A 26,906-nucleotide genomic window follows, 5' to 3' on the forward strand; every position below is an offset into this window, starting at 1 on the left:
CATATGAGGTAACAGGCACAGAGATGTGAAGTGACTTGCCCAAAGTCACACAGCTGACAATTAGCAGAGCCAGGATTCAAACCCACGACCTCTGACTCCAAAGCCCGGGCTCTTTCCACTGAGCCATGCTGCTGGTCCAACTGATAGTGCCCCAGGACGATTTTGTATGCCAACCAAACACTTCTTACGCAAATTACACGCCCATCGCAGACCTGTCTTGTGACCATGATGAAGACAGGCAGGACCTCAGTTACTTTTCATTAAAGAATTAATCAATCAATCCATGGGATTTATTAGCAAGCCTCTGCATGCAACACACTGTACTAAATCACTGTAAGCACTTAGAACAGGGCTTGTCATATAGTAAGTGCTTAACAAATACCATTGTTACTAAATGCTAAGGAGAGTAGCATAGAGTTGGAAGTAGCTTACAATCGACTGGGGGGAGGCAGATACCAAATAGTTTATGGAAAGGAGGAAAAAGAGGAAGCAAAGATGGCTTATGTGGATGAATGAATGTTTACGTAATAGGACTCTAAGTCAATATGAACCCACACTTTACGGATGGTTGTGAGTGTGAAAGTGTGGAGGTGGTGAAAGAGTTAGGAGGTGGTAGGTGGGTGGTTAGAACGGGAGGGATAAGAAAAATTAATGGAAGGGCCATAAAGGGTGATTTTGAGAGTATTAGCGAGACAGTTATGTGCCAGGAAGCCCTATTGCCACACTGAGAGCTAAACAGACCATTTGGCACATTGCTGAACTTTTTTAGGAATAGATAAAATACCAGACAATAGCATGGGCTAGTAGCCTGAGCACAGTCCTGGGAGTCATAAGGACCTGGGTTCTAATCCCAGGTCCACCACTTGTATGCTAGTGGTGGCTAGTGGCTAGCTAGCTCTCTTCCTCCCTTCAAAGCCCTGCTGAGAGCTCACCTCCTCCAAGAGGCCTTCCCAGACTGAGCCCCCTTTTCCTCTCCGCCTCCCCATCCCCCCTGCACCTGTATATACGTTTGTGCAGATTTACTACTCTATTTTACTTGTACATATTTACTATTCATTTTAATGATGTACATTTAGTTTTAATTCTATCTGTTCTGACGACTTGACACCTGTCCACGTGTTTTGTTTTGTTGTCCATCTCCCCCTTCTAGACTGTGAGCCCGTTGCTGGGTAAGGACCATCTCTATATGTTGCCAACTTGTACTTCCCAAGCACTTAGTACAGTGCTCTGCACACAGTAAGCACTCAATAAATATGATGGAATGAATGAATGAATGCTGTGTGACCTTGGACAAATCACTTAACTTCTCTGAGCCTCAGTTCCCTCATCTGTAAAATGGGGATTGAGACTGTGAGCCCCATGTAGGACAGGAACTGTGTTCAACCCGATTTCCTTGGATCCATCTGACAAGTGCAGTTGGCACCGTACCTAAACAACGAGTTAAAACTTAAGGCCCTTTGGCATATCGCTTCCTGTGATTGCAGCCAGCCATCTTGTACTTCCCGCTGGGCTACTCACAGCCTGGACCCTGGAAGTGAGCTAGGGCCACTCTCTTGCTGTGGCTGGGATGGAGTGCTGAAGGAAAATAGGCCAAGCAAAACTCCCTGGCATGAGAGCGACCCCTGACCCATTTCTTGAGACACTCTTTTCAACATTAACTCGATCCCAACCCACTTCCTAAACTAACTCTCTCAACAAACATGATCCTCCTCATTCTGCTTTTCGCATCCCGCTAAGGTGGAGGGACCTCCAGCTAAGCCATCGGAGAAGAAAGAAAACTGCATTGTCATAACAAATGCCCCAAACCGAACTATTTGTTAGTGATAACATACCTGGGAGAACCTTGACGCACAGTATAAAAGGAGGGGGAAATGAGACCTGTTCAGTGACAGCTAAGGTCCAAAGGATCACCTTGGCTGGGGACACCTGTGCCCTTCTGGCTCATTAAGAACCTAAACACGAGAAGAGATTGATTACCACGCAGTAGGAAAACCCTTTACCTGTGTTGGACAGGGAATGGCTGCTTTGTCACTTTAGTTGAACATCTGATTTTCTTTTGATTGCGTGTTGTATATTAAAGTATCTAGTTTCTAAGTTGTGGTGATCATTCCTTCGGTGGCTCTAAGACACAAACCCTCTAATACAATCTCAGGCAACAAGTTAGCCACTAGGGACTCGACACCACCCCAGTGCTTAGTACAGTGCTTGACACATAGTAAGCGCCTAACAAATATCACAGTTGGTATTATTATCATTATTATTATTAAGCATGGGACATTTCCCAGGGGTCATGATCAGTTCTGCCTTATACTGGCGGCATCTGAAATCAATAGAGAGGCCCTCTGTCATTTGGGGCACTGAATAGAGACACTTCATCGAGTTTCAGCCTGCCATTCCAAATTCCCAAGTGACCTCTTTTATTCATTCAATCGTATTTATTGAACACTTACTTGTTAAGCCCTTACTATGTGCCAGGCACTGTAATAAGCAATGGGGTAGATACCAGGTTGGACATAGTCCGTGTCCCACATGGGACTCACAGTCTTAATCCCCATTTTACAGCTGAAGTAACTGAGGCCCAGAGAAGTGATTTGCCCAAAGTCACACAGCAAACATGTGGCAGAGCTGGGATTAGAACCCAGAACTTTCCAACTCCCAGGACCGTGCTCTATCCAGTAGGCCACACTGGCCCCTGGAAGGTAAAGCAGCATACATCAAGCCATTCTGTTGGTCCATGAACGTCATCACTGCTGGCAAGAACCGATTAACATGTGAGGGCATGGCTGAATAGACAGCAGCTTCATTCTTCACTATGAATACTGAAATACCGTAAATAATATCCTTTGACCCCTAGGCCCTTAATCACTAGTTGGTGAATGCCTATTGTGAACAGAGCACTGGATTAGGCTTCGACCTCCACAGCTCAGGGAGCCGAACTTTCAGACTGGCTCAGCCCATGTCTCTGAAAAGATAAGTTTCCAATCAGGGCCGGAGAGGCTTGGAATGGTGTCTTTCCACTCTATTTTCAGTCTTGGAAGCCTTTTTCCTCCACAGCCCCATCCTTCTCATGGAACAGCTGTCCTATTTTGTTCCTCACACTCACAGGAGAAAGTTGGAATCTCTGGGAGAGCACAATCAAAGCAGAAAACATAGCCCCTGGCCTTGCGGAGCTTACAAGCTAGTGCGGGAGAGAGGCAGACACAGATTGTACACAGCCAGCCTGTTATACTTCCCTTCTTTCCACGCTTTAATGATGAGAATGCAAACAAACAACCGAACGTTTACACAAGTCAGGAACATCCAGACTGGTAAATGTTCATAGCTGCCGAGGAGTCTAACTCCCCTCTTCTTCAGGTAAGCAGTTCTTAGTTCTCAAACAAACAGTGTGGCTTAATTGGCAAGGATATGGCCTTGGGAGTCAGAGGACGTGAGTTCTAATTCCAGCTCTGCCACTTGTCTACTGTGTGACCTTGGGCAATCCACTTAACTTTTCTGTGCCTCAGTTACCTCATCTGTAAAATGGGGATTAAGACTGTGAGCCCCACGTGGGACAACCTGATTACCTTGTATCTACCCCAGTGCTTAAAACAGTGCTTGTATCTACCCCAGCACTTAGCTTGGGACATAGTAAGCACTTAAATACCAAAATTATCATCATTATTATTTGTTACAAACCACCTGCAACAACCCAGGGGTTCAAATGTGGGACTTCCAGTGGCCAGTGTCCTGTGGTGCTAAGAGATGTTGATCTGGAACTAGGACCAATTGACCCATTAGGTCAATCTGAGGGTCAGGGTTGCCTAGCTCTTTTTCCCTCATTGGCTGTTGCTTACCTCACCCTCTCTTCCTTTAAGATTTGAGCTGCTATAAGTCCTGGGGAACAACAGCTACGTTCTGTGGCTACTGAATGCTTTCCCTGAGAAGTGATTCGGCCTCTGTAAGGTTAATGAAACATAGATATGGCTAATGAGAGTTTTTTGGTTTTGTTTCAATTCCCAGGTAGCCCTTTCCTTCTTTATGCTGACCCACCCCGTGGGCTGGGTTTTCTGGATTGCCCGGCCCTCTCTGATTGCCAATGTCTTTTCCCTCAGCATTGACAGAAACCCATTTTATATTTCAACTCATTTTTGAAAAATATCAGTGACCTTCTGTCTGCTTTCACACTCCAAGCAATCAATCAATAAATCAAAGGAATTTTTGAGTACTTACCTTAATATGCAGTGCACAATACTAAATGTTTGGCAGAGTACGATAGCCAGTAGACATGATCTCTTCCCTCGAGTTTATTTTTTGGGGGGGAAGATAGGTAGACACTCAACTGTTGCTGAGTAGATACCCAAACACTGTTGTTTGATCACCATCACTCTGGGTGGTGTGTTTTCCACACCCTTCTGTCCAACGAGAACTCACTTTTTGAAGAAAATATTATTTATTCTCTGAAATATACAATGCAGTCATGTTTCACTTTCATAAAATACAGGGCCTTTAACAGCGAAAACCAGTAGCCGTTGGAACCCCAGGGTCTCCACGTCATATTTCCGCTTCAGTTACTTATCCCTCCAACTGGAGTTCTCAGTGCAACATTGGTGGGATATTGAGTAATAATTCAATTGGAATAAATAGATTCTCAATTCCAAAATGAATTTTAGTGAGCAGAGAAATGAGTCACAGCTATGTCCCCATTCAATTCTCTGCAGTGCATGGAAAAAGGGTCTGAGAATCTTTACACTTGAATGAGAAATGTTCCACTACAATGTACGAATCCTAGATTTGGGAACATTTAGTCACTGTCAGAACAGCTGACAGCACCTGTTTCAAGTAAACATTAAAAAAAAATATTTTGATACCTCTCTCCTGGGTCAGGATGGATTTTCCTTCTGTGAAGAGATTGGCGACTGTGGTAGACTAGCTCAAATAGATTTTTAAAAATCTAGTTTTTTCTGAATAATGGATGGGAAGTTCTTAATTAATCTTTTAATACAGAATGAGAGATAGTGGGAAACTCCTCAATCAGGGCAGAAAGGACAGGGCTTTGGGGGCTTCCGCCCAGAAGACCAGTCTCCGGATCCCATAACAATGTCCTCCAGTGCGTCACCCTGCTGCAAAAATCCCAAAAGGAAAGAAAATTAAGAATAACAATAAGAATAACAACTCTTGGGAGTTGGAAAGATAAATTTCATTCTTGAAAAATTGTAGTTTTCAGCTTTTTTTTAAGCCAAAAGCCCTGTGATATCTTAAGAAACTGCCTGCAGTTTTTCTCTGTTTTTCCCCCAAAATACCAGTCACTGAGAACTTGGCATTCAGACAGAATGCCTCCTTTGCCCTCTTCCGCGTGAGGCGTGATTTCTGGACTGTGTCAGGGTAGCGATCGATCTATTCATCGTGTAAAATTGAGGCAGAGTCAGACTGCACCGTTCCATTAAACTGCTCAATCTGGCATGGAGGGGGTAGGATTAATAAGAGGAAAAGTTGTCAATCATTCAATAAGTGTTCTGGAATCTAAGGAAGAGACATGGGCGGTGAAGGAAAAATAAACCTAGGAGGAACATCAGCCTGACAGATAGTGTGACTTCAGGATTCAGCAGAGATTCCGGCCTTCTCTGGAGGGACTATAATGCTTTTGTGCAAACACTGTGGCAACTTCAGTCTTGGGCCTGAGGACCAAACGGGACCAGGAATTCGCAGGTAATTAGGGTGGTGGACACTGGTTCATTAGCCGTTGGAGGGAAACTCCCATCTTGTTTGTAGAAGGCCATTGTGATCTAGATTCAAACCACCTGAATAAATGACTGGATATTCTGCCACCAAATACGACAACCAGATCCTCTGTTCTCTCAGGGAAGAGTCGGGTGTTGCCTTAATCGTGGACCCTGACTATTCCTACTGTTGGGAATTCCCCGCTCATGAACGGAGCCCTGGAGAATGACAGCCTCAGTTTTATGTAGTAAGTGGGGCAAGGGAAATATTGGAAGTCACACAACCATCTTCCCACCCCCTGGTCAGTGCAATGGCCTGGACCTCTCTGTAACCATCTAATTAGACCCTCGCCACTGTCCCAGGGCTCGAAGGATGATTGCTTCTGTGCTGATATTGTTGGACCCATTGGTTTTATCCTAAGTCAAAGAGAAACATTGCCATAGCAGCTACTGGGTCCTTTTGGTCTGAGGTCCATCTGAGGTAGCCTCTTAGGAATGTAGCCAGCATCCCTGACAGTTTCCCGCCTTTCAGTTTTCTTCTGTGGGCCGCTTTCACACACCTGTTCCGGTTTCGACAGACTGGTGACCGATGACAGCATTTCCCTTAATTTGAAGAATAAGACCGCGTAGATGAGTTTCAGACTCTAATGCCAGACAGCAGCCCAAGGAACACAAGGTTTCTCAAAGTGCAAAATGCTTTTCTTGTCCTCATATCCCACAAGATCACCAGACCGACTCTGGGTGAATACAGAATTTTGATCTCTGCTCTCCGAGGATGCCTCTTGGAACCGAGAGGTCAGAAACTCAGCTTAGCTACTCACTTGAGTCAAGCCTTCAAAAATGTCAAACCTCCTTTCACCCAGAGATCGCGAAGGATTCCAACTCCCGACCTGTCCCGGTTTTCAGCTAACCTCACTTCCAAATGCAACAGACCTTGTAGGCTTAGAGCCGCTTAAATTAAATTTCCACATGTACATATTTTTCAAGTACTCTGAACATTTCAACTATCTACAAACAGAGACACCCAGCCACCTCAAGGCCATTTCATATCTTCGGTCCTTTGTGGCTCTGTGGCTTAATTCCAGTAATTAACTGGGAAGGTGAAAGGTGCTGTGACCCTCTCAGAGTCGGCCCTAAGGGTCCTTCGGGAGAGTCCGTGTGCGCTGCAGCACGACGCTTAGTTCCTCGATGACTTTGGAAGGCAGCTTATGATCTGAGTCCAAACCACTCTTGCTCCTTTCATCGGGTTTCCTCTGTGCCTTGGAGTCCTTGTGGAACGGGGGGTGCCCCGGGGGATCGGTCCTGGGGTCCTCCAGGCAGTTGAAGCTACGGTGCTTCTTGGTCCGATTTCGGAGTCGGTCCTCTTTGTGTTCCAAGCAGGAGGCGATCACGGAGGCACGTTCTTTCAGACTGGACTCCGGCACCTCCCTTCCCTGAGCTTCGCCGTCTTTTGGCTTCTCGGGCTCCAACTTCCCAGTCTGAAAGTCAAAAGACTCAAATGAACATGCTTGTCAGTGGCACTGGATTCTTGCCATTTAAGGCCTCGGGAAAGGAGGGTGGGGGAGCATGATTTCAAAGCTTTCAATTTACACAGTGTGGGTGCATTCCATTTACTAAAGTATTTCTGATTCCCTTCAATGCAAAGGGCACATGTGAAAGTTATGGGTGCTTTAGCACTACTAAGTTGAGCCACAAAAAAATGTTTTTGACTGCACTCTGTTTAATCTGCTTTTAGTTTCTTTTGCTTCACTTCAGTGAGAACACATCTGCATAAGAGTACCTGCTTAGTACAGTGCTCTGCACACAGTAAGTGCTCAATAAATATGACTGAATGTACCATACCTGAGCTACAATCCCCCTTCAATGGGATCACCCTGGGGACACAAACTTTACGCTCTGTTGAATACACAGAGTGGGATCTGACATGGTTTTCAGTAGCTGCAAGTGAACAAATTCCATCCCCCTCCCTTCTTTCCCTTGCCCTGCTCCTGGCCTTCCCTCCTCTGTTCCCAAAGGAGAGGTTTTCCTGCCACTGCCCTGTCTGACCCCAAGACTATTCTCTCTCCTCTCCAACTCCCCATAACTGTGATGAATACTTTTATAATAATGATGGCATTTATTAAGCGCTTACTATGTGCAAAGCACTGTTCTAAGCGTTGGGGAGGTTACAAGGTGATCAGGTTGCCCAGCTGGGGGCTCACAGTCTTAATCCCCATTTTCCAGATGAGGTAACTGAGGCACAGAGAAGTTAAGTGACTTGCCCAAAGTCACACAGCTGATAACTGGTGGAGCGGGGATTTGAACCCATGACCTCTGACTCCAAAGCCCGGGCTCTTTCCATTGAGCCACGCTGCCTCTCTATTATTTTCCCTTTTGTTTCCTACTTTTTTCCCCTTTTGAAAAAATCGAATCTTATCCTCAGTGGCATCTATAGCAACTCACTCTTCTCCAATACCTTTCTCTGGCTAGCAAGCAGCCCTACCTTCCTGTCTTAAATCAACAGCCATGAGGAAGAGGAAAGGGTCTGACTGGGATGGGAAAGTGGGGAGGGGAGAGCAGGCATTGGAGGCAGACCTATCAGAGGAATGTGCTCATTCCCTGCCAATCCTATGATGGGTCAGTACCAGTCTCCATGGAGTGAGTGGGAGGTGCTTCAGGAAATAAAATCAGTTAGTTGTATTTGCTGACCCCTTACTTCATGGAAAGCACTGTACTCAGTGCGTGGGAGAGTACAATATAACAATAAATGGACACATTCACCACCCACAACGAGCTTACAGTCTAGAGGGAGGATGGGAGATGTTTCTCTGTGTGCGTGTGTGTGTGTGTGTGTGTGTGTTTGTGTGTGTGTGTGTGTGTGTGTGTGTGTGTGTGTGTTGGGTGGGGGAGGGAAGAGGTAGCCACTGTGGCAGCTTAAATTAAATATCAAGGCAGGAAAAAGAATTGTCCAGTGTAAAGGGAATGAGATAAGCATGGGGAGAGTGAGGCCAGGAGTGGGGAGAAAAGTGAGGACAGGGTGTGGTGAAGGGGACAGGAAAGCCTCCATAGAGAATGGTGGAGAGGGAGTGAGTTGACCATTGGGAGGGGGGCAGGGAAGAATTTCCACTGTAACACAGTGTAAACTATAAAATGTAATATAAACGCAAAATACAGTATAAGCTATCAGGCATGATCTCCCTAAAAATCCCCCCTGTTCCTCTCCACTCTCTTCCTCCTCCTGCCCCTTCTTCAACTTTCCCATCTTTCCAAGCAGTATTACAAGAGGAGATCTTGAGATCATCCAATCCCTCCACCTGTGCATCCAACACCATCCCTTCACACATTAACCAAACACTTGCCGCCTCCCTTCTTCCCTCCCCGACCGACATCTTCAACTGTTTGCTCTTTAATAGCTTCTTTCCCACTGCTTTCAAGCATACCCATGTCTCCTCATCCCATAAAAATCCTCCCTTGACCCCAGGGCTCCCTCCAGATATCACCCATCTTCCTCCTACCATTCCTCTCCAAGTTATTTAAGCAAGCTGCCTACACCCACTGTCTCAATTCCTCTCCTCCAATTCTCTCCTTGACCCCCTCAAATTTGGCTCCCATCCCCTTCACTCCACAGAAACCACCCTCTCAAAAGTCAGAAATAATGTCCGTCTTGTCAAATCTAACTGCCTCTACTCCATACTAACCCTCCTCAACCTCTGAGCTACCTTCAACACTGTCAACCACCCCTTCTCCTGGAAACATTATGCAACCTCAGCTTCACAGACACTGAACTCTCCTGGTTCTCTTCCTAGCTATCTGGTCACTCATTCTCAATTCTCTTCACAGGCTCCTCCGCCTCCAACCCCCTAACTATGGGGGCCCCTCAAATGTCAGTTCTGGGTCCCCTTCTATTCTCCATCTACACCCACTCCCTTGGAGAACTCACTTGCTCCCATGCCTTCAACTACTAATGCCACTGCGATGATTCCTAAATCTACGTCTCCAGCCCTGATCTCTCTCTCTCACTCTCTGCAGGCTCGTGCTTCCTCTTGTCCTCGACATCTGCACTTGGATGTCCTGCTATCACCTCAAACTTAGCATTTCCAAACTCCTTGTCTTCCCACCCAAGCTCTGTCCTTCCTGTGACTTTCCCATAACTGTAGACAGCCCCACCATCCTTCCTGTCTCACAAGCCCATAACCTTAGCAATATCCTTAACTCTTCTTTCTTGTTCAACTCACATATTCAATCTCTCACCAAATCCTGTCAGTGCAATCTTCACAAGTGCAATAAACCCATCCTTTCTTCTCCATCCAAACTGCTACCACGTTAATTCAAGCACTATCCCGCCTTGATTGATAGAGTTATCAGCCTCCTGGCTGGCCTTCCAACCACCTGCCTCTCCCCACTCCAGTCCACACTTCACTCTGCTGCCCAAATTATTTTTCTACAAAAATGTTCAGTTCATGTTTTCCCACTCCTGAAGAACCTCCCATGGTTGACCATCCACCTCTGTATCGAACAGAAACTCCTTACCATCAGCTATGAACTCAATCACCTTGCCACCTCCTACATTTGCTCACTACTCTTCTGGTACAACTCAGCCCACATACTTCACTCCTCTAATGTCAATGTTCTCACTGTACTTCAATCTTTTATCTTGCTGCCAACCTCTCACTCACACGCAGTCTCCATTCTGGAATGCTCTCCCACTTAACATCCAACAGACAATGACTGTCCCCACCTTCAAAGTCTTTTTGAAGGCACATCTCCTCCACAAAGCCTTCCCTGACTAAATCATCATTTCCTTTTCTCCCATTCCATGTCACCCTGACTTGCCCCCTTTATACATTCCCTCTTCAGCCCCACCACACTTATGTAAATAACTGGAACTTATTTATTTATATTAATGTCTTTAATCCCCCCTGCCTCTAGATGGTAAACTCGTTGTGGGCAAGGAATGTGTCTGTTGTGTTGTACTCTTCCAAGTGCTTAGTACAGTGCTCTGCACACAGTAAGTACTACTAAATGATCGATTGATTGAACATTTACTCTCCCATCTAACTGGGGTTGATTCTGAAATGAATCTTACAACACATAAATCTATAGGAAAACGTGCTGCACAAGACAACCATTCAAAATACATCCATATTTTCAAGGAACATAACCAGGTTGGGCTATCTTTGGATAAATTTTTTACTCTATTTTACACATATTTTAAAATCAATCAAATTATTTTTAATATTTATGATCCTAAATTCACGCTAAGTTCTTAGAACATGGATCTTAATTTGATTTGCTACATTAACGTGAACTTTTCAAGCACATTACATGTATGCATGATGTAAATCTCACTGATTCAAATAAAAATGTCTCTTACAATTACACACATGAATAACAGCAGAAAAAGGTATTTTTCATCTCACCAACAGTGGTAGCTAAATGGATTTTTTTTTAAATTTCCACATGGATAAAATTCACCTTTGCACACAAACCTGGGTTAAAAAGTTTTGTCGCTAAAGAAGGGTTTTTCAGCAAGTTATGAACAAGTGAAAAATGGCAATGGTGGAGACTATTAGAATGAAAATGGTAACATCTTCTTAACTATAAAGTTTACTACTATATAAACTATAGTACTTAGTGATCTCTGGAAAACTTCCAAAGAATTTTAAACAGGACAGTCTGTTGTCATCCTAAAATGCAGTAGTATATGCTGAGTGACTTAAATGTCAGCAGATCCAGATATTAAACTATATCCTGGACATTAAATCTGACAACTATAATTGGAGACACTGACAAGCAATGTTACAATGTGCATCTTCTCCTTCTTAAGTTCAGTACAATGTTAATATCTTGCTTTTTAATATCAATTCATTTATAGGATACAATCTTCAACAGGGATTATTAAAATGATTCCATTTTGTTTCCCTAAAGGACTCTCTCCTACAGACTGTAGAAAACAGAACAGACAGCTCGTTGTGGGCAGGGAATGTGTCTGTTTATTGTTATATTGTACTCTCCCAAGCACTTAGTACAGTGCTCTGCACACAGTAAGTGCTCAATATAAACAACTGAGTGACTGACTGGCTGACTAATTGAGGAACACTATTGCAGTCATAGTGTTGGCTAACAGGTAGGAATGTTTGAACCAGAACATTGCATATTCTACTGATTATGACCAGAGGCCTTTGGATGAAGTCTGAATCAATTATCAATCAATGCAGAGCACTATACTCAGTGCTCAGGAGAGTATAACACAACAAAGTTGGTAGACACATTCCCTACCCACAAGGAGCTTACAGTCTAGAGGTTGCTACTGCCTAATGGAACAACTGTGTTTTTCCAGCTGGCTGAATCTGGATCTTATGAAAAGGGCATGGGGAAGGATGCCCAGGGGATTCCTCACTTGTTTTCCTAAAACATCACCTGCCCACAAGACCTTCCTCAAAAACCTTCGGCAGTCACCCATTTCTCACACACATCAAGAAGAAACTCTTTACCATTGGCTTTAGGGCAATCCTTCAGTTGTCTCCCTATTATCAGCTCTCTTCTGCCGTTATACCCCTGTTCTTCTGCTTTGTTCCTCCCAAGCATTTCAACTCAGCAGACATGTGGTGAGGCTGGGATTAGAACCCAATTCCATGCTCTTTCCACTAGGCCACACTGCTTCTCAGTGTGCCTCTGATCTCATGCTCATATCCTTCCCCCTGCCTGTAACTGCCTTCCCTTTCAAACCATCAGATCACAACTCTATCCATCTTTAAAGCTCTCCAGAAAACTCATCTTCTCCAGAAAGCCTTCCCCAATTAGGCTCCCCCTTACCAGTCCACATTTTCTATAGCAATTCTTTTTATGCCTTGGCACACATGCATTTTTGGACTTATTAATTTACACTTTTCAATAGTATTGACTGGACACTTACCGTGCAAAGCACTTAGTAGAGTACAAAAGACCTGCTCTCAATGAGCTTACAGTCTAGTGGAACTTATTAACTTTTGCTTTCAACGGTCCCTGTATTTTGTCAATGTCTAATATCTGTCTTCCTTGTTATTTTTTAAACTCCTTGAGGCAGTATTCAGTTTATCATATGGTCTCAGTGGATTTTAACAGCCCCATCAAAACAATAATGATATTTCTTAATAATGATGGTATTTACTAAGCACCCTGTGCCAGATATGTGCTAGGAACTAAGATAGATAGAAGATCAACCCAGAGAGGACTTCTGGTCTTAAAAGGGAGGAGGAAGATGACGATGATGGCATTTGTTAAGTGCTTACTATGTGTGAAGCACTGTTCTAAGCGCTGGGAGGTATTCTATGTCCATTTCACAGATGAAGACACTGAAGCCCATAGAGGTTAAACAGCCCATAGAGGGTCTCCTAACTCCCAGTCTTGTGCTCTTTTCACTAGTCCACAATGCCTCCATATAATGCATTAAATGCAGGAAAGTACAGTGTTTTTAAGTTCACCCTGCATCGTCTTCAGTTACCAGCTTACCTCTGCTGTCCTTCTGATGTGAGGAAGAGTTCTTTCCTGCTGAATGGGTATTAAAGGAACGCCTCCCACCTTGGGGTTTTTAGTTATTGATCGTTTCCGTTCTTTTCCAGCTGGTGGACAGATGTCATTATCATGCTGGGGAAATAAAAATCCTTTACTGTTGAAAGGCAATTTTATTATGAGGGCATTATGTTTTACGCAAAACCAACAAATTACTAAACACTCGTCGTTACTCCCATTCTCATTCATTCATTCATTTAATCGTATTTATTGAGCGCTTACTGTGTGCAGAGCACTGTACTAAGCACTTGGGCAGTACAAGTTGGCAACATAGAGAGACGGTTCCTATCCAACAACGGGCTCACACATTTGACGATCTTTTCACAGGAAGAATGTTCACCTTGTATTCATGCTGATGTTATACTAGTTTTTGATTGAGGATGGGAGACAAGTGGATTCTTAGATCGTGAGCCCCCTGAGGGGCAGGGTTGGTGTCTAATTCCCACCTGTGTATTCTTTCCCAGAGCTTAGTAGAGTGCTCTGCACAAAGTAAGCATTTAATCAGTCAATCGTATTTATTGAGTGCTTACTGTGTGCAGAATTCTGTACTCAGAGCTTGGGAGAGTAAATGATATTACTACTATTTAAGTATCAATTCAATTTCTAAGTGTCAAACATTTGCTTTCTACTCTTTATCAAAGAAAAAAAATGGGAGAATGGAAAACAAATGCATCCATTTTGGATTTCTAGGTCCCTGAATCAAAGCAAATTTGTTTTCATGCCTTCCCCTAAACCAAAGAATAGGAAAAAAGTTTTGAACTATAATAATTCGGTCTTACAAAACAAAAAAAAATCAACTCACAAGGAACCACAATTCACTCAAGGCCTGGCTATCTGATAAAAAATAAATAAAACAAACGCCACTACCTCATTTTTCATCTTTACCAAAATGTAACTTTCTTCTGTATTTGGTTTAAAGAGAAACCTTCTTTTGTAGTTGTGCAAATAGGAAATTAGAAACATTCGTCATCTCGGTGTGGCACCTTTATCCTGGCTCATCAAGCATTTATCAACACATCCTCCAAAAGAATTCATTTTCAATATGTGTTGGTTAAAACCTTAGCTCTTGATGCCGATAAAGTCATAAGATAGAATGTAAAAACATCTTCAAGAGTTCTTTTTAACTAGGAATAGTCTAATCTTCCTCTAGGGGAAAAACATGAGTTGGATATTAATGAAATGACTACTTCATTTTATGTAGTATCACACAACTCAAAATGAGATACAGCATGGTCTAGAGGAAACACCACGGGGCTGAGTCAGAGGACCTGGTTTAAAAACCCAGCTCTGGCACTTACCTATTGGGTGACTTTGGGCAAATCATTTGCCAAATCTTTGCCTCAGTTTCTTCATCTGTCAAATGGGGATTCAGAACCTATACTCTCTTCTCCTTACACTGTGAGCTCCATGTTGGAGAGGAACTGTGTCTGCCCTATCTTGTATCTACCCCAGAATTTAGTACATCTCATTGCATATAGTAATCACTTAAATACCTCATCACTTTCTTTTATTAGTATTGTAATTCTAATATTAACTCTTTGGCATATCATTATTATAACTGTGGGATTCAAAGGTGTTCATTTTAAGGTCAGTTTTATCCCTAGGGAAGTCATAGAGAAGAGAATTCATTGCAATACTCAATCCTAATCTTGTTGAAAGTTGATGCTGAGGATATTTTTCTTGCTAGAGTGTGAAACTGAATTTTCAACTGAAACATAACATTTACCAAGAAAAACAACCCTCAGAGGCCTAAGCACAATTCAATTTCTCTTTTTGCAAACTGCCGACAGGTATTTCAATCTTTCATTTCAATAATTAACATTCATTAAGCACCTAGATACATAGGAACACTTCTAAATCCAGAAATTAGCCTGGCCCATCCCCGAAATGTAGAAGAGAACGCTGCTGATAAGCAGTGTTGCCTAGTGAATAGAGCACTGGCCTGGGAATCAGAAGGACATGGGTTCTAATCCCAGCTCTGCCACTTGTCTCCTGTGTGACCTTGGGGAAGTCACTTCACTTCTCTGTGCCTCAGTTACCTCATCTGTAAAATGGAGATTAAGGCTGTGAGCCCCCCGTGGGACAAGCTGATCATCTTGTACCTACCCCAGGTCTTAGTATAGTGCCTAGGACATAGTAAGTGCTCAACAAATACCATTAAAAAAAAAAAAAAGACAGAGAGAGAACACTTCACCTTACTTACTTCACTGAGTGATAAGTCAGATCCTTCCAGAGTGTAAATTCTCCCTCAGAGAAAATTAGGGGCTTTTGGATATCTCATCTCTCCACAAATCTAAAACAAGATTTACAATGCAGAGCTCCTGGGGATCTCCAGGAATACGTTCCAACATGAAACTCCTGTCCTGTAGGGATCTAGGTGAGGGGCTGCTAAAGTGTCCTGAGAGATTTGCCAGTTTTTTTGAAGTCAAAATGAGCATTCCCGGCAATTTGTGGACTATTCCTTCTAGCCAATAACTAAGTTCATCCATTGCCACCTGGTTCAAAGATTAGTACCTTCCCCCTCACCGCCACTCACTAAACTGGAATGTCAGCACAAAACTATGTTGGAGCTTTGATCCTAGGGATGGAGGAGCAGGGTCAGGAGGGAGGGATGGGGTAAAAAGAAAAGATTTGAGGGGAGAGAGGCAGGTAGGCTGCCTGCTCTGGAAGGCTTGGGTTTACACACTTCTGAAGGTGCTTTTATGTGGATTGCGTTAGTCATTCCCTCTTCCTGCTCTTACCCAAATTTTAGATGATCCCCAGAAAAATGGGTGTGGGAGTCAAAAAGATCTGGATTTTAATCCCAGTTCCACTATGTGCCTTTTGTGTGATTGTGGACGTCACTTTACTTCTCTGTGCCTCAGTTACCTCATCTGTAAAATGGGGATTAAGATTGTGAGTCAGGGACTGTGTCCAACCCTATTTTCTGTACCCACCCCGATGCCTAGAACAGTGCCTGGCACATAGCAAGCACTTAACAAATATCACAATTATTATTATTAATTATTATTATTATAATTGTGCTTCACTTGGAAAAGCCACCAGTAACCCAAACTGGAAAATTTCTATCACAATTTGCTTTTCAAAATGGATTTGTCCAAAATTATTTTATGCACATCAAATTCAATGAGAAGAATCTTCCTCTCAATCCAAATTTAAAATGTGCAAATTTCCAATTCAAGAATGGGGAGAAAATTACATTAATCGAGAGTTGACCAGGATGAAAACCACCTTGGATATTCATATGGAGAGAATATTAATAACCATAAAGTCAGATTTTTTTTTCCCCACACAAGGTCTCTCATTCACCATAGAAAGTTCACCGAGCTTAACCTTTAAAAAAACGTAGCACATTCAAATGCACTTTATCATTCATTCTGTGTTCACGGTTGGCCGAGATTCCTCGTCAGAGTCTGTGACACAGAGTGTGGCTGTGGAAACTGAAATCTCATCCTAAGGGAGAGGGTTGATAACTTCATTTGGGACAACCTGATCACCTTGTATCCTCCCCAGCGCTTAGAACAGTGCTTTGCACATAGTAAGCGCTTATGCCATTATTATTATTATTATTATTATTTGGGAGAAAAGACCAAGAAGTTAACCAACAGAAATAGGAACTTCCCAGAATCGCTCCCGGGAGTCAGAAGGGACTCAGGCAGAAGAGAGAGTGAAACATTCCATGACACAGAGAAAGTAGTTTTGAAAACTAAGATGTTGAGTTTGGAGAATGCCATCTGTAGTGAGGGGGTGAGGAGAGTGGTAGCTCAGATAACAGAGTGGCACCTTAATTGCTACCAATGAATGCCACTGCTCTAGCGTAGTGTTGCTAGAAAAGTAATTATTCAGTCTGATGGGATAAAAGAAGAGGCTAATTCTGTGTACATTTCTCTTATAGCCTGTCCTCAGAAGAATTTTTTTTTTTATCTACCAGAGAAGTAGGACTCTTTGCAAGTAAGAAAACTCCTTGTCGATGCCAGTGTTTCTAAACCTGAAGCCACGTATGAACAAAACAGTTGTTTTGGCTTCATTATTATTTTGTTGAAGGCCACTCACATCAGCAAAACCTGAACCTATTGGGCCCAACTCTTCTCCTATTGTACATTGAGAGTTGTTCTAAATCAAGCTGATGAGAGTTTCTATGGTTTCTAGAATTTGCCCTTTTATCTCCAAACTGCTACCATGCTGTTCCAAGTACTCATCTTGTATCTACCTCCTTGACTACTACACTAGCCCCCTCACTAATAATAATTAACAATTATGGTATTTGTTATGCACTTACTATGTGCCAAGCCCTGTTTTAAGTGCTGAGGTACATACAAGGCAATTAGGTTGTTCCACGTGGGGCTCACAATCTTAATCCCCATTTTACAGATGAGGAAACTGAGGCACAGAGAAGTTAAGTGACTTGCCCAAAATCACACAGCTGACAAGTGGCAGAGCTAGGATTCAAACCCACAACTTCTGATTCCCAAGCCCGGGCTCTTGCCACTAAGCCACGCTGCTTCTCTAACCTAACCACTAACCTCCCAACCTCCTGTCACTCCCTACTACAATCCACATATGGCTGCTGGACCATTTTTCTAAAAAAAGCATTCAGTTCATGACTCCCCATGCCTCAAAAAACTGTAATGGTTGTCCGTCCACTTCTGCATTTAACAAAAACTTCTTACCATAGGCTTTAAAGCAATCACCTGGTTCTCCTCCTACCTTTCTTTGCTGCTCTCTTACAACACAACCTGCACAATCTGATCCTCTACTGCCAGCCTATTCATTCTACCACAATCTCTTCCATCCCACTGTTGGGTAGGGACCGTCTCTATACGTTGCCAACTTGTACTTCCCAAGGGCTTAGTACAGTGCTCTGCACACAGTAAGCGCTCAATAAATACGATTGAATGAATGAATGAATCTCAGTATTGACCCCTTGCCAACCTGCTCTCTCTGTCATGGAACTTCTTCGCCCTTCATATCCAACAGACCACCACTCTCCACACTTTGAAAGCTCTCCTAAAAATCACATCTCCAAAAGGCCCTCCTTGACTAAGCCCTCGTTTCTGCTAATTCACTCTCCTGTGTCACTGATGTCCTTGAAACTACATCCTACTAGCATTGGATATTCACCCCACCCTCAGCTCCAGAGCACTTAAGTAATATCCTTATGTTCTCCCCATTTTCCCTACCTGCAGTTTATTTTAATATCTGTCTACCCCTCCAGACTTTAAGCAATTATGGGTAGGTTTTGTGTCTACCAACTTTACTGCACTGTACACTCCCAAGTGCTTAGTTCACTCCTCTGGACATAGTAAGTGCTCAATAAATACCACTGATTGATTGACTGATTTCTATAAAAGTATCTCCTGCAAAAAGTAACCCCAGAGACAGATATACCCATCACGATTGAAAAATATGGGTTACTTTAAGGTGATTGCATGGCGTGAACAAAATGTTCCATTAGTGATTGACAGTTCCTGGTGGTGAAACTGGGGCCTTTTGAAGGACGATTGTCTAACTTGACCTCATTTGCCCCCAGAATAGAATGTCCACGGCTGACTGCAACTAGTTCCAGTAGTAGTAGCAGTTGTAGTAATAGTAGTAGTAAAAGTATGTATTTTTATTGAACACCCACTGGATGCAGTGCTCTGTACTAGGTGGTTGGGAAAAGAAGCACAAAGACACATTCCCTGCCCAAAAGGATGTTGCATTATAAATGGGGAAGGCAGAAATGATTATTTTCATAAAGTATTCAGAATGTCAGATGATCCAAACTACGGCTATGAGAAGGGATGAGCAGACTGAAAAATAATAGGGAGAGAGGGAGAAAAGGGGAGAATTTGGAGACATTTCTAAGCCTGTTCGATCCCCTTGCTACACGGTAAAGATCACATGGGGAAAAAAAAGCATAACTGAATGCTCACTTAAAAATGATCTGAGAGGCTGTTTACCTACCTAAGGATGAGGTAGGTGGTTTTGAGCATTCTTTTTTCAGGCTAACCCTCTTTTCAGCACTAGAGTAAGAAACATTTCCCATGACTCTGTGGTCAAGGAGGAAGTTTTACTTATTATGCCTTCCTCAGATCCACAAACCTTTGGGTTTGAAATCCAGTGAGAAATACCAGAAAGACAAGTATACAGATTCCATTCCAGAAGGTAACCTGCAAGAAGTTTGTTTCAAGTGAATCCTGGAGACATGAACCTGCCTCAGATAGAAATGGTAAGAAAGTCAAACCTTCTGAGGCTTTTGTGCAATGCCGTGAAAGAGAGACCCCAGCTACAAATTTAGGCTTGGGGAGCAAACAAATTAAAAGCCATGGACTGCTTTCAAATGAATTAAAAGCCATGGACTGCTTTGGCTGTTGGAACACAAGTATGTCTTGGGTGGAAAAAGAATGTAAAGCCAAACTAATTTGATTTCTAATTGTTCTGTTTTTAGCAGGGTGGAGTACAAACTGCATTTGTCCATCCTTCAGGCTGGATATTGGAGGTACACTTGCAAACACACAGACACAGACACACTCTCACTCAAAATATCTAGGCTCCCTACCTGTACATGAGAAAGGCTTTAATTCTGGATAATATCTATCTTTCCAGAGAATGGCAATGAACAAATGATGGGCAAATAAACCCATCCATCCAGGTAAATGGCACAACTCAGCACTCCTTCTTTGCATTTTACTTGATATTTTTTTGAAAGATTTTCCCATTTCCCCCCCTAACCCATACATAAGAACACACAGGAGAGTTAGGGCGGTTGTTATAATACCTGAGCAATGAAAATACTGGTCATCCACTCCATTTGGTTCTGTTGATTCTCACAACACATGTGCCTGCAAAAGATAATGCCTAGATATCATGGAATTTTCAATATAAGTGATGACTTGCTTAACACTTGAAAATCTTTCTGCATTTCTTTTGATTTCCTGGCCTAAATTCTAAATAAATTCTAAAGTAAAGACTATTTCAGGTTTTTTGGTAAATGCATGTAATCGAGAGTTAAACAGCCCACCTTCTGAATGACAGTGAGAGAAAGTCTTGGCTTCCGAAGTGCCAAAATTGCAGTTATTTCTTATAAAAGCACATATTGTACGAAAGGCAAAGTACCTATAATACAAATGGCCACAGCAACAAAAACAGTCACCCTGGAGCAGGAAAACTGGAAGCCAGTTCATTTGTTCCTGATAGGAGGCAGACGATGTGGATCCTGCTCCCATCTCAGGCACTGGCCTGCTGTATAACCTCAGGTGAGTTATTTAAACAATCTCTGCCTCAGTTTCCTGAGGGGAATAACAATACTTGCTTCTCCCCAACTCAGAGGGTAGCTGTGTTTCTAAAATGAGATTAAATAATGTGAAATGCAACAGTGCTGTCAAATTTCAATTTATATCCTCTAGATTTTAAATTTCTTGAAGTCAGCGATCATGTCTACCAACTACATTGTACTGCACTCTCCCAAGCATTTAGTACAGTGCTGTGTAAATAATAAGTGCTCGATAAATACTATTGATTGTTTATGTGGTTGGGATGTCCATGCTGTGCATGAGGATATTCATTCTGAGGTAAAAGATATTCAGATTGAGAGCTCTTTGCCAAAAGGAACCATGATTGGTGGAAGCTCTATTACTCACAATACCTGGGACCAAAAAAAGTCCAGATCCCAGATATCGTGGTTAATTGAGTTTCCTCCCTCAGTTCCTTCCAGGTCAGCTCTCTTAGTTTAAGGGTGACCATCATTTGATGAGAAGGGAAATTAAGCTGTTTGTCATGGTGGCATGTCGGCAGCAGTTACCGTGGTGATTGGGCTGAAGTTAGAGTGCCTACCTAATGCTGTGGCAGAAATCATGATAATAGACTCCATACTTCTGAACTCAATTCCAGAGACTTATTCTGACTTCCAGGGACCTCAAGGTGTCTGCAGTGGTTCAACCTCAAAGGCAGAGTCACTGGACTGTCCACTGGACTGAAGACTGCAAGCTCTTTGTGGGCAGGCAATGTGTCTGTTATACTGTACTCTTCCAAGCACTTAGAACAGTGCTCTGTACACAGTAAACACTGAATAAATATGATTGACTGACTTAGCCCTGACTGGATCTGGAGGCCATTAGTCACAGTAGCCTACAGGTCTAACTTGCAAGACCTGGTAGACGTTTTCTTTGTGCGTTTTTGGAGTTGAACTATGGGACCATTTGGTTCTTTAGAGGTGGGGTCAGGCTTCCAGACATAATAATAATAATAATGTTGGTATTTGTTAAGCGCTTACCATGTGCCAAACACTGTTCTAAGCACCAGGGGGGATAAAATGTAATCAGGTTGTCCCACGTGGGGCTCACAGTCTTAATCCCCTTTTTACAAATGAGGTTACTGATGCTCAGAGAAGTTAAGGGACTTGGCCAAAGTCACACAGCTGACAAGCGGCGGAGTTGGGATTAGAACCCATGACTCCCAAGCCCGAGCTCTTTCCACTGAGCCACGCTGCTCCTCTTAAGACCTCTCTCTTCTCTTTAGACATCTAAGTGCAAGTTCTCTTTGGTATTCCTGCTAGAGTCAGAAAAGCAGCAACACAGGCTGCCGATTATTTCTGAACACCCAATTCATACAGGTGTCGCAATAGGAGGAAGGCTTCAACTCAATCTTCCAGGAACCCTGTGTCCTGATGACGTGGTTAAGATGCAAAAATCAAAACAATGCCTTTTGGACGGTTTCTTACCAATGGTGCTTTTCTGAATAGACAGTAAGACCCCAACTGTGGTGAAAAAAAAAATACAGGTTAAAAAGAATTAGCACAATGCCATATAGAAAAATAACAAGTCTCAAAGAGAGAAAACCAATTTCTCCCAAATGAGAGTGAGAATTAAAGGAGAGATATTTAGAAAAGATGAAGCTAATAGTGGAGATAAGTTTCAAGCCCTAGGAAGAATGTTCTGCACATGGGACGCACTCAATATCACTGGTTGATTGATTGATTCAGGGCAAAAAGGGAGACTGTTTTAACATTAAATTTCCCTAACACATTTCAACCCATTTGTAACTGTGATAAAGTGCATTTCTGGGAGCAAGTAACTCATCAGGAAGGTCAGATTCACTGAAGGGGGCTTTAATTCTCCAAATCTTTGTTTTCCTTTTTTTTTCATGGAGTTATTCAGGGTACTTAATTATTAATTATTCCTAAGATTCTTTTGATTTAATTCTTACCTGGTTGGTGGCTTCATTTTCTTCTTCACTCCACGGTAAAACTTCAAGGAGCTGAGTGGGAGGGTTTTATCCGGTTTGCTACTCTGTAAATTTGCATACAAATACATAATCACACACAACATCTTTTCTAAGATAGCTTTAATTTCCATTCTTCAACTTCTTAATTCTAATCGCCCAAAAGCTAACTGTGAGTGTCCAAAATACTGTAGTTGAATTTCTCCAAATGTTCAACAGAACCGATGCTAATTAAATATTTAATATAATGGAGAAGATTTAATATGGTGGGTTCTTTTAGGTTCTGGGTTGATTCAATTGATGGTGCAGTCTTATCCATGTGATCGGTTTTGGCTGACCAAGTGTGGCCAAGGGGGAAGAGCTTGGGAATCAAAGGACCTGAGTTCTAATTCCAGCTTTGCCACTTGCCTGCTGTGTGACCTTTTACAAATGACAACTTCCCTGTACCTTCATATTCTCATCTGAAATACCTGTTCTTCCTCTCCTTTAAGGCTGTGAGCCTCATGTGGGACAGGGACTGAATCTGATCTAGCTTCTAACTACCCCAACACTTAATACAATATGTGACACACCAAAATTATTATTATTATTGCCATTATGATGATTATACTCAACTGTGAGGACGTTAAGAAAGCTCCTTGCAGCATTGATGTGATTCCTACTTGCAAGGCCTGTTGTTGTTATTGAATCTGTCTTCTAGTCTCCTAAGTTTTTGGAAGTTTCTGCTTAAGGAGAGAAACCCCTGTTCTGATCGCCACATGCCAAGCTATCTTTCTGCTGCTGTAAACTCATCAGTGCTTAGAACAGTACTCAGTGCTAAGAACGGTGCTTGGCACATAGTAAACGCTTAACAAATACCATCATTCTTCTTCTTCTTCTTCTTCTTCTTCTTCTTCTTATTATTATTATTATTATTATTATTATTGTGGGAAGAGAGCACATCTACCAATTCTGGACTGTACTTGTCCCAGTACTTCCTGCCCACCATAGGCAACCAATAAATACCACTGATGATTTTTTGTGTTTATTTTTTTAAATGATATTTGTTAAGCACATAGTAGGTGCCAAGCACTGTACTAAGTGCTGGGGTAGACACCTAGTAAGCACTTCAATGCCACCATCATGATCATTATTATTATATTATTATTATTATGTAATGTATTACCATGCTGGGCACATGGTAAATGCTTAACAAATACCACTATTACAATAATGGAGTTTCTTCTAATCAGTAGTTGCCCAGTGGTTGGGGTGGTCCGTTATCTTTAAATAAAAGTTCCAAGAGTTTCCCCTGAAAACTTTTTCTCTAATATGGAATGAGGAAATCAGGAACTTTGTGACAAATGTAAACCTGGGACAAGGTAGTCCCCAAACTGGTAGCCTGTTTTTCAACACCTGGTTTTCCAATGAATTTCTTAACTGAGTCAATGGCATTGCCACGCTCCTCAAGCTGCTCATGTTATCAGAGGAATTCGCTTACTGTGGCGAGTAAGTTGTAATGGCCACAGGGCAGTTAGCTTTTTTTCAGACCATTAAAAGAGCTACTGTAAAGAATGAAGGCAAAAATACAGGAAACCTTTCCCCTTTTGGATAAATTAAAACTGTGAGAAAGTTCTAGCTACAAAAGAATCCCATTACACAATATATATTCCACTATAATTTACCGTAAATGAGCATTCACAAACGATCTCTAATTAACACACATAGTCACTTAACACACTTCCCAATCTTTAATTTTCACTACCTCCTCAGACCCCTTTCTTCTAAATAGATAATACGCTTTTTTAATAGGTAACTGTCAAAATGGCCAAAAAATCTCATATCTCGAGGAGTTTTGAAAAATACCATTTAATCCTGTAAAATCCCTATAAAGTTTAATGTGGCTACTGCCACTTAACCCAAAACTTGGGAATTCAAAATCGTGAAAGAGTAAACAGGAAAAAAAGTTAAAATTTAATAACAAGAAAAGTAAATGTTAGAGATTTACTGTAAGCCTCTCATCTGCTCTACTTAAGGTGTTAATTAAGGTTGTAGACACATTCATTTCTTCTCACATGTTCAAATTTCAACTTTTAGCACTTAATGATTAGAGAGTATCTGGGATAACTCAAGGTCATTCTAAGCTAAAGAAAGACTTCCCGTGCTTCATTAAAATGTCCATCATCCTTTGAGCAGCCTTATAGTAGCTAATGATGCACACTCCTTCAAAATACATTTTCTCACAAAAGTTACACGGGAAGCAGAAACGGGAAAAATGTCCCAACGTGTGCTATTAAAAGTCACTTTGTTCTCAGTGAAAGCACGGTGTTACGATAGGGTAATCTTGTTATTGCGACTTTTCTCTCTACACATTCCTATGGAGGTTAAATTTCCTTTTTTTTTAGTCATAAAATCATTAGAAATAGAAAACTATTTTGAGGTTCAATTGGGAACTTGTGCTTGCGGAAAACCCACTGAGTGATTTATAATTTCCACATTTGCAGCCAAAGAAGACCGTATCAACTCACAGACTAAGTGCTGCACAGGGACACTTTGGGGGCTGGAAATGCTCATAACGCAGGTGGAATGATAGCCTTGGTGTTCCGTTACTGCTTTTGTTTTTAATTTTTAATTTGAAAAGCCTGAGGGAAAGCAGCAAGGCATAAGCATTTTGAAAGACCACTGGTTTCAACTGTTTTCAGCGGCACATATGACAAAACTGCTTCTATAAACTCCAACACCTCCCCACGGAGCCTCACATCGAGTGCTGGTTTCTGACAATTCACACCATGGACAGGAGGGTGAAAAATGGGTATATATGACAAAGGACTTATGCTAACCAAGACACCGGGAATCTGCTCTCTCTGCAGCCTAAATTGCTTCCTCGCATACAGTTAGATGCTGGAGAAGGTCTACGAAAGTATAAATCCAGGGTTTCCATATCTACAGGCATGACAGAATTAACATCTCCATCAGAACGCCAAATTTCTACAAGGAAGATACTAAAGACCCAGGGAGAAATAAAAGTCAGTCAATGTACAGTTAAAACCAACTAAAACCAAATGAAGTAAGCCTGATGCTTGTGAGAAGAGGCATGGCTGAGGAGAAACATCATGGCTTAGTGAATAGACCACAGGCCTGAGAGTCAGAAGGACCTCGGTTCTAATCCCGGCTCCGACATGTCTGCTGTGTGACCTTGGATAAGTCACTTCAATTCATGTGGAACAGAGACTGGGTCCAACTTAACTATCCTAGTGCTTAGAACAGCACATTCCACCTAGTAAACACTTAACAAGTACGATAATTGTTATTATTATCATTCCCAGCTCCGCCAAGTGTCAGCTGTATGACTTTGGGCAAGTCACTTGACTTCTCTGTGCCTCAGTTATCTCATCTGTAAAATGGGGATGAAGACTGAGCCCCCATGGAACAACCTGATCACCTTGTATCCCCCCCAGCGCTTAGAACAGTGCTTTGCACATATTGAGCGCTTAATAAATGCCATCATTATTATTATTATTACCTTCGTATCCCTGTAAAGAAAGAGGTGACCATCACGTAAAACACAGTAGCGCTCTTGAAATTTACTTCCGGACAGTATTTTAGATGGCTCTTCTTTGAATTTCAAGAATCCTTCTTTCACACTTTCCACTGAATTCCTCTCTGCAAAACACATGAGTAGCATTGGGGTATTTCTTAGAATTAGAAAAATAATGATAATGCTTAAAATTATGTCAGTACAGCTTTGAAATGTAATTTAAGAGGACACATCAAGAACATGCTCATAGAACCTTGTTATTTTCTCTTTCCCAAAATGCAAATCAATAGCCCGAATAATTATTAAGAACCTAATCCCAAAACATTCATATTAGAAATTCAATGCACAGGTCAAGTTTGTCCATCAGCACCCTCTTCTTGTCAAGGTTTTAACGTATCCAAACCCTCTTTCATCAAGTCACCCAATGAATGCCAAAATCCCGCCTTTTTCCTGGAGGCATTTCCCAAGCACTTAGTCCAGTGCTCTGCACTCAGTAAGTGCTCAATTGATTGATTTCTAGGTTTTGCTTGGACTTGCTTGCCCAAAGTAATTCCCTTCCCCCATCCCTACTGCTCTCTGTGAAAAGCCTGGGGTTAGAATCCTGGCACTCGATGGCTCTTTGGCCAGCTAGAGCAGACTCCTGAATACTTCAATCAATCGTAATTATTGAGCGCTTACTGTGTGCAGGCACTGTACTAAGCACTTGGGAGAGGACAAGACAACAAGATCACAGACACATTCCCTGCCCACAATGAGCTTACAGTCTAAAGGACTGTAAGCTTTGATCCTTTCCCTGGGGAAGGGATAAAACATGCAGTGGAGGAGAAGGGGAGGATGGGGGGAGAAAGAAAGCTTGGCTGCTATTTTACAGCTTTTTAGTGTCCCATAAAACATCCAAGTATGAGCTCAGGAAGAAAAATAGAAGGGATGGCACCGGCACCATTGATTCTTCCTTTCTTACG

The 26,906-nt window shown here is 42.2% G+C and overlaps 1 protein-coding gene across 2 annotated transcripts in view; it reads right to left on the reverse strand.

Annotated features, from left to right (window-relative positions):
* Nucleotides 1-4,421: 4,421 nt before the first annotated feature.
* ARAP2 (ArfGAP with RhoGAP domain, ankyrin repeat and PH domain 2) overlaps nucleotides 4,422-26,906 on the reverse strand; it is a 167,425-nt gene continuing 144,940 nt past the window's right edge. For both annotated transcript variants that reach the window (XM_038752401.1, XM_038752400.1), the window contains 6 exons: nucleotides 25,930-26,069; nucleotides 22,413-22,495; nucleotides 21,928-21,963; nucleotides 19,987-20,050; nucleotides 13,167-13,301; nucleotides 4,422-7,174 (listed from right to left, as the gene is read on the reverse strand). In XM_038752401.1, coding sequence (XP_038608329.1) covers nucleotides 6,830-7,174; nucleotides 13,167-13,301; nucleotides 19,987-20,050; nucleotides 21,928-21,963; nucleotides 22,413-22,495; nucleotides 25,930-26,069 — 803 coding nt within the window. In that variant the 3' untranslated portion in view covers nucleotides 4,422-6,829. The remainder of the gene's footprint in view (nucleotides 7,175-13,166; nucleotides 13,302-19,986; nucleotides 20,051-21,927; nucleotides 21,964-22,412; nucleotides 22,496-25,929; nucleotides 26,070-26,906) is intronic.

This window comes from Tachyglossus aculeatus, chromosome 10 (genome assembly GCF_015852505.1).
Source record: "Tachyglossus aculeatus isolate mTacAcu1 chromosome 10, mTacAcu1.pri, whole genome shotgun sequence".
Taxonomy (NCBI): Eukaryota; Metazoa; Chordata; class Mammalia; order Monotremata; family Tachyglossidae; genus Tachyglossus; species Tachyglossus aculeatus.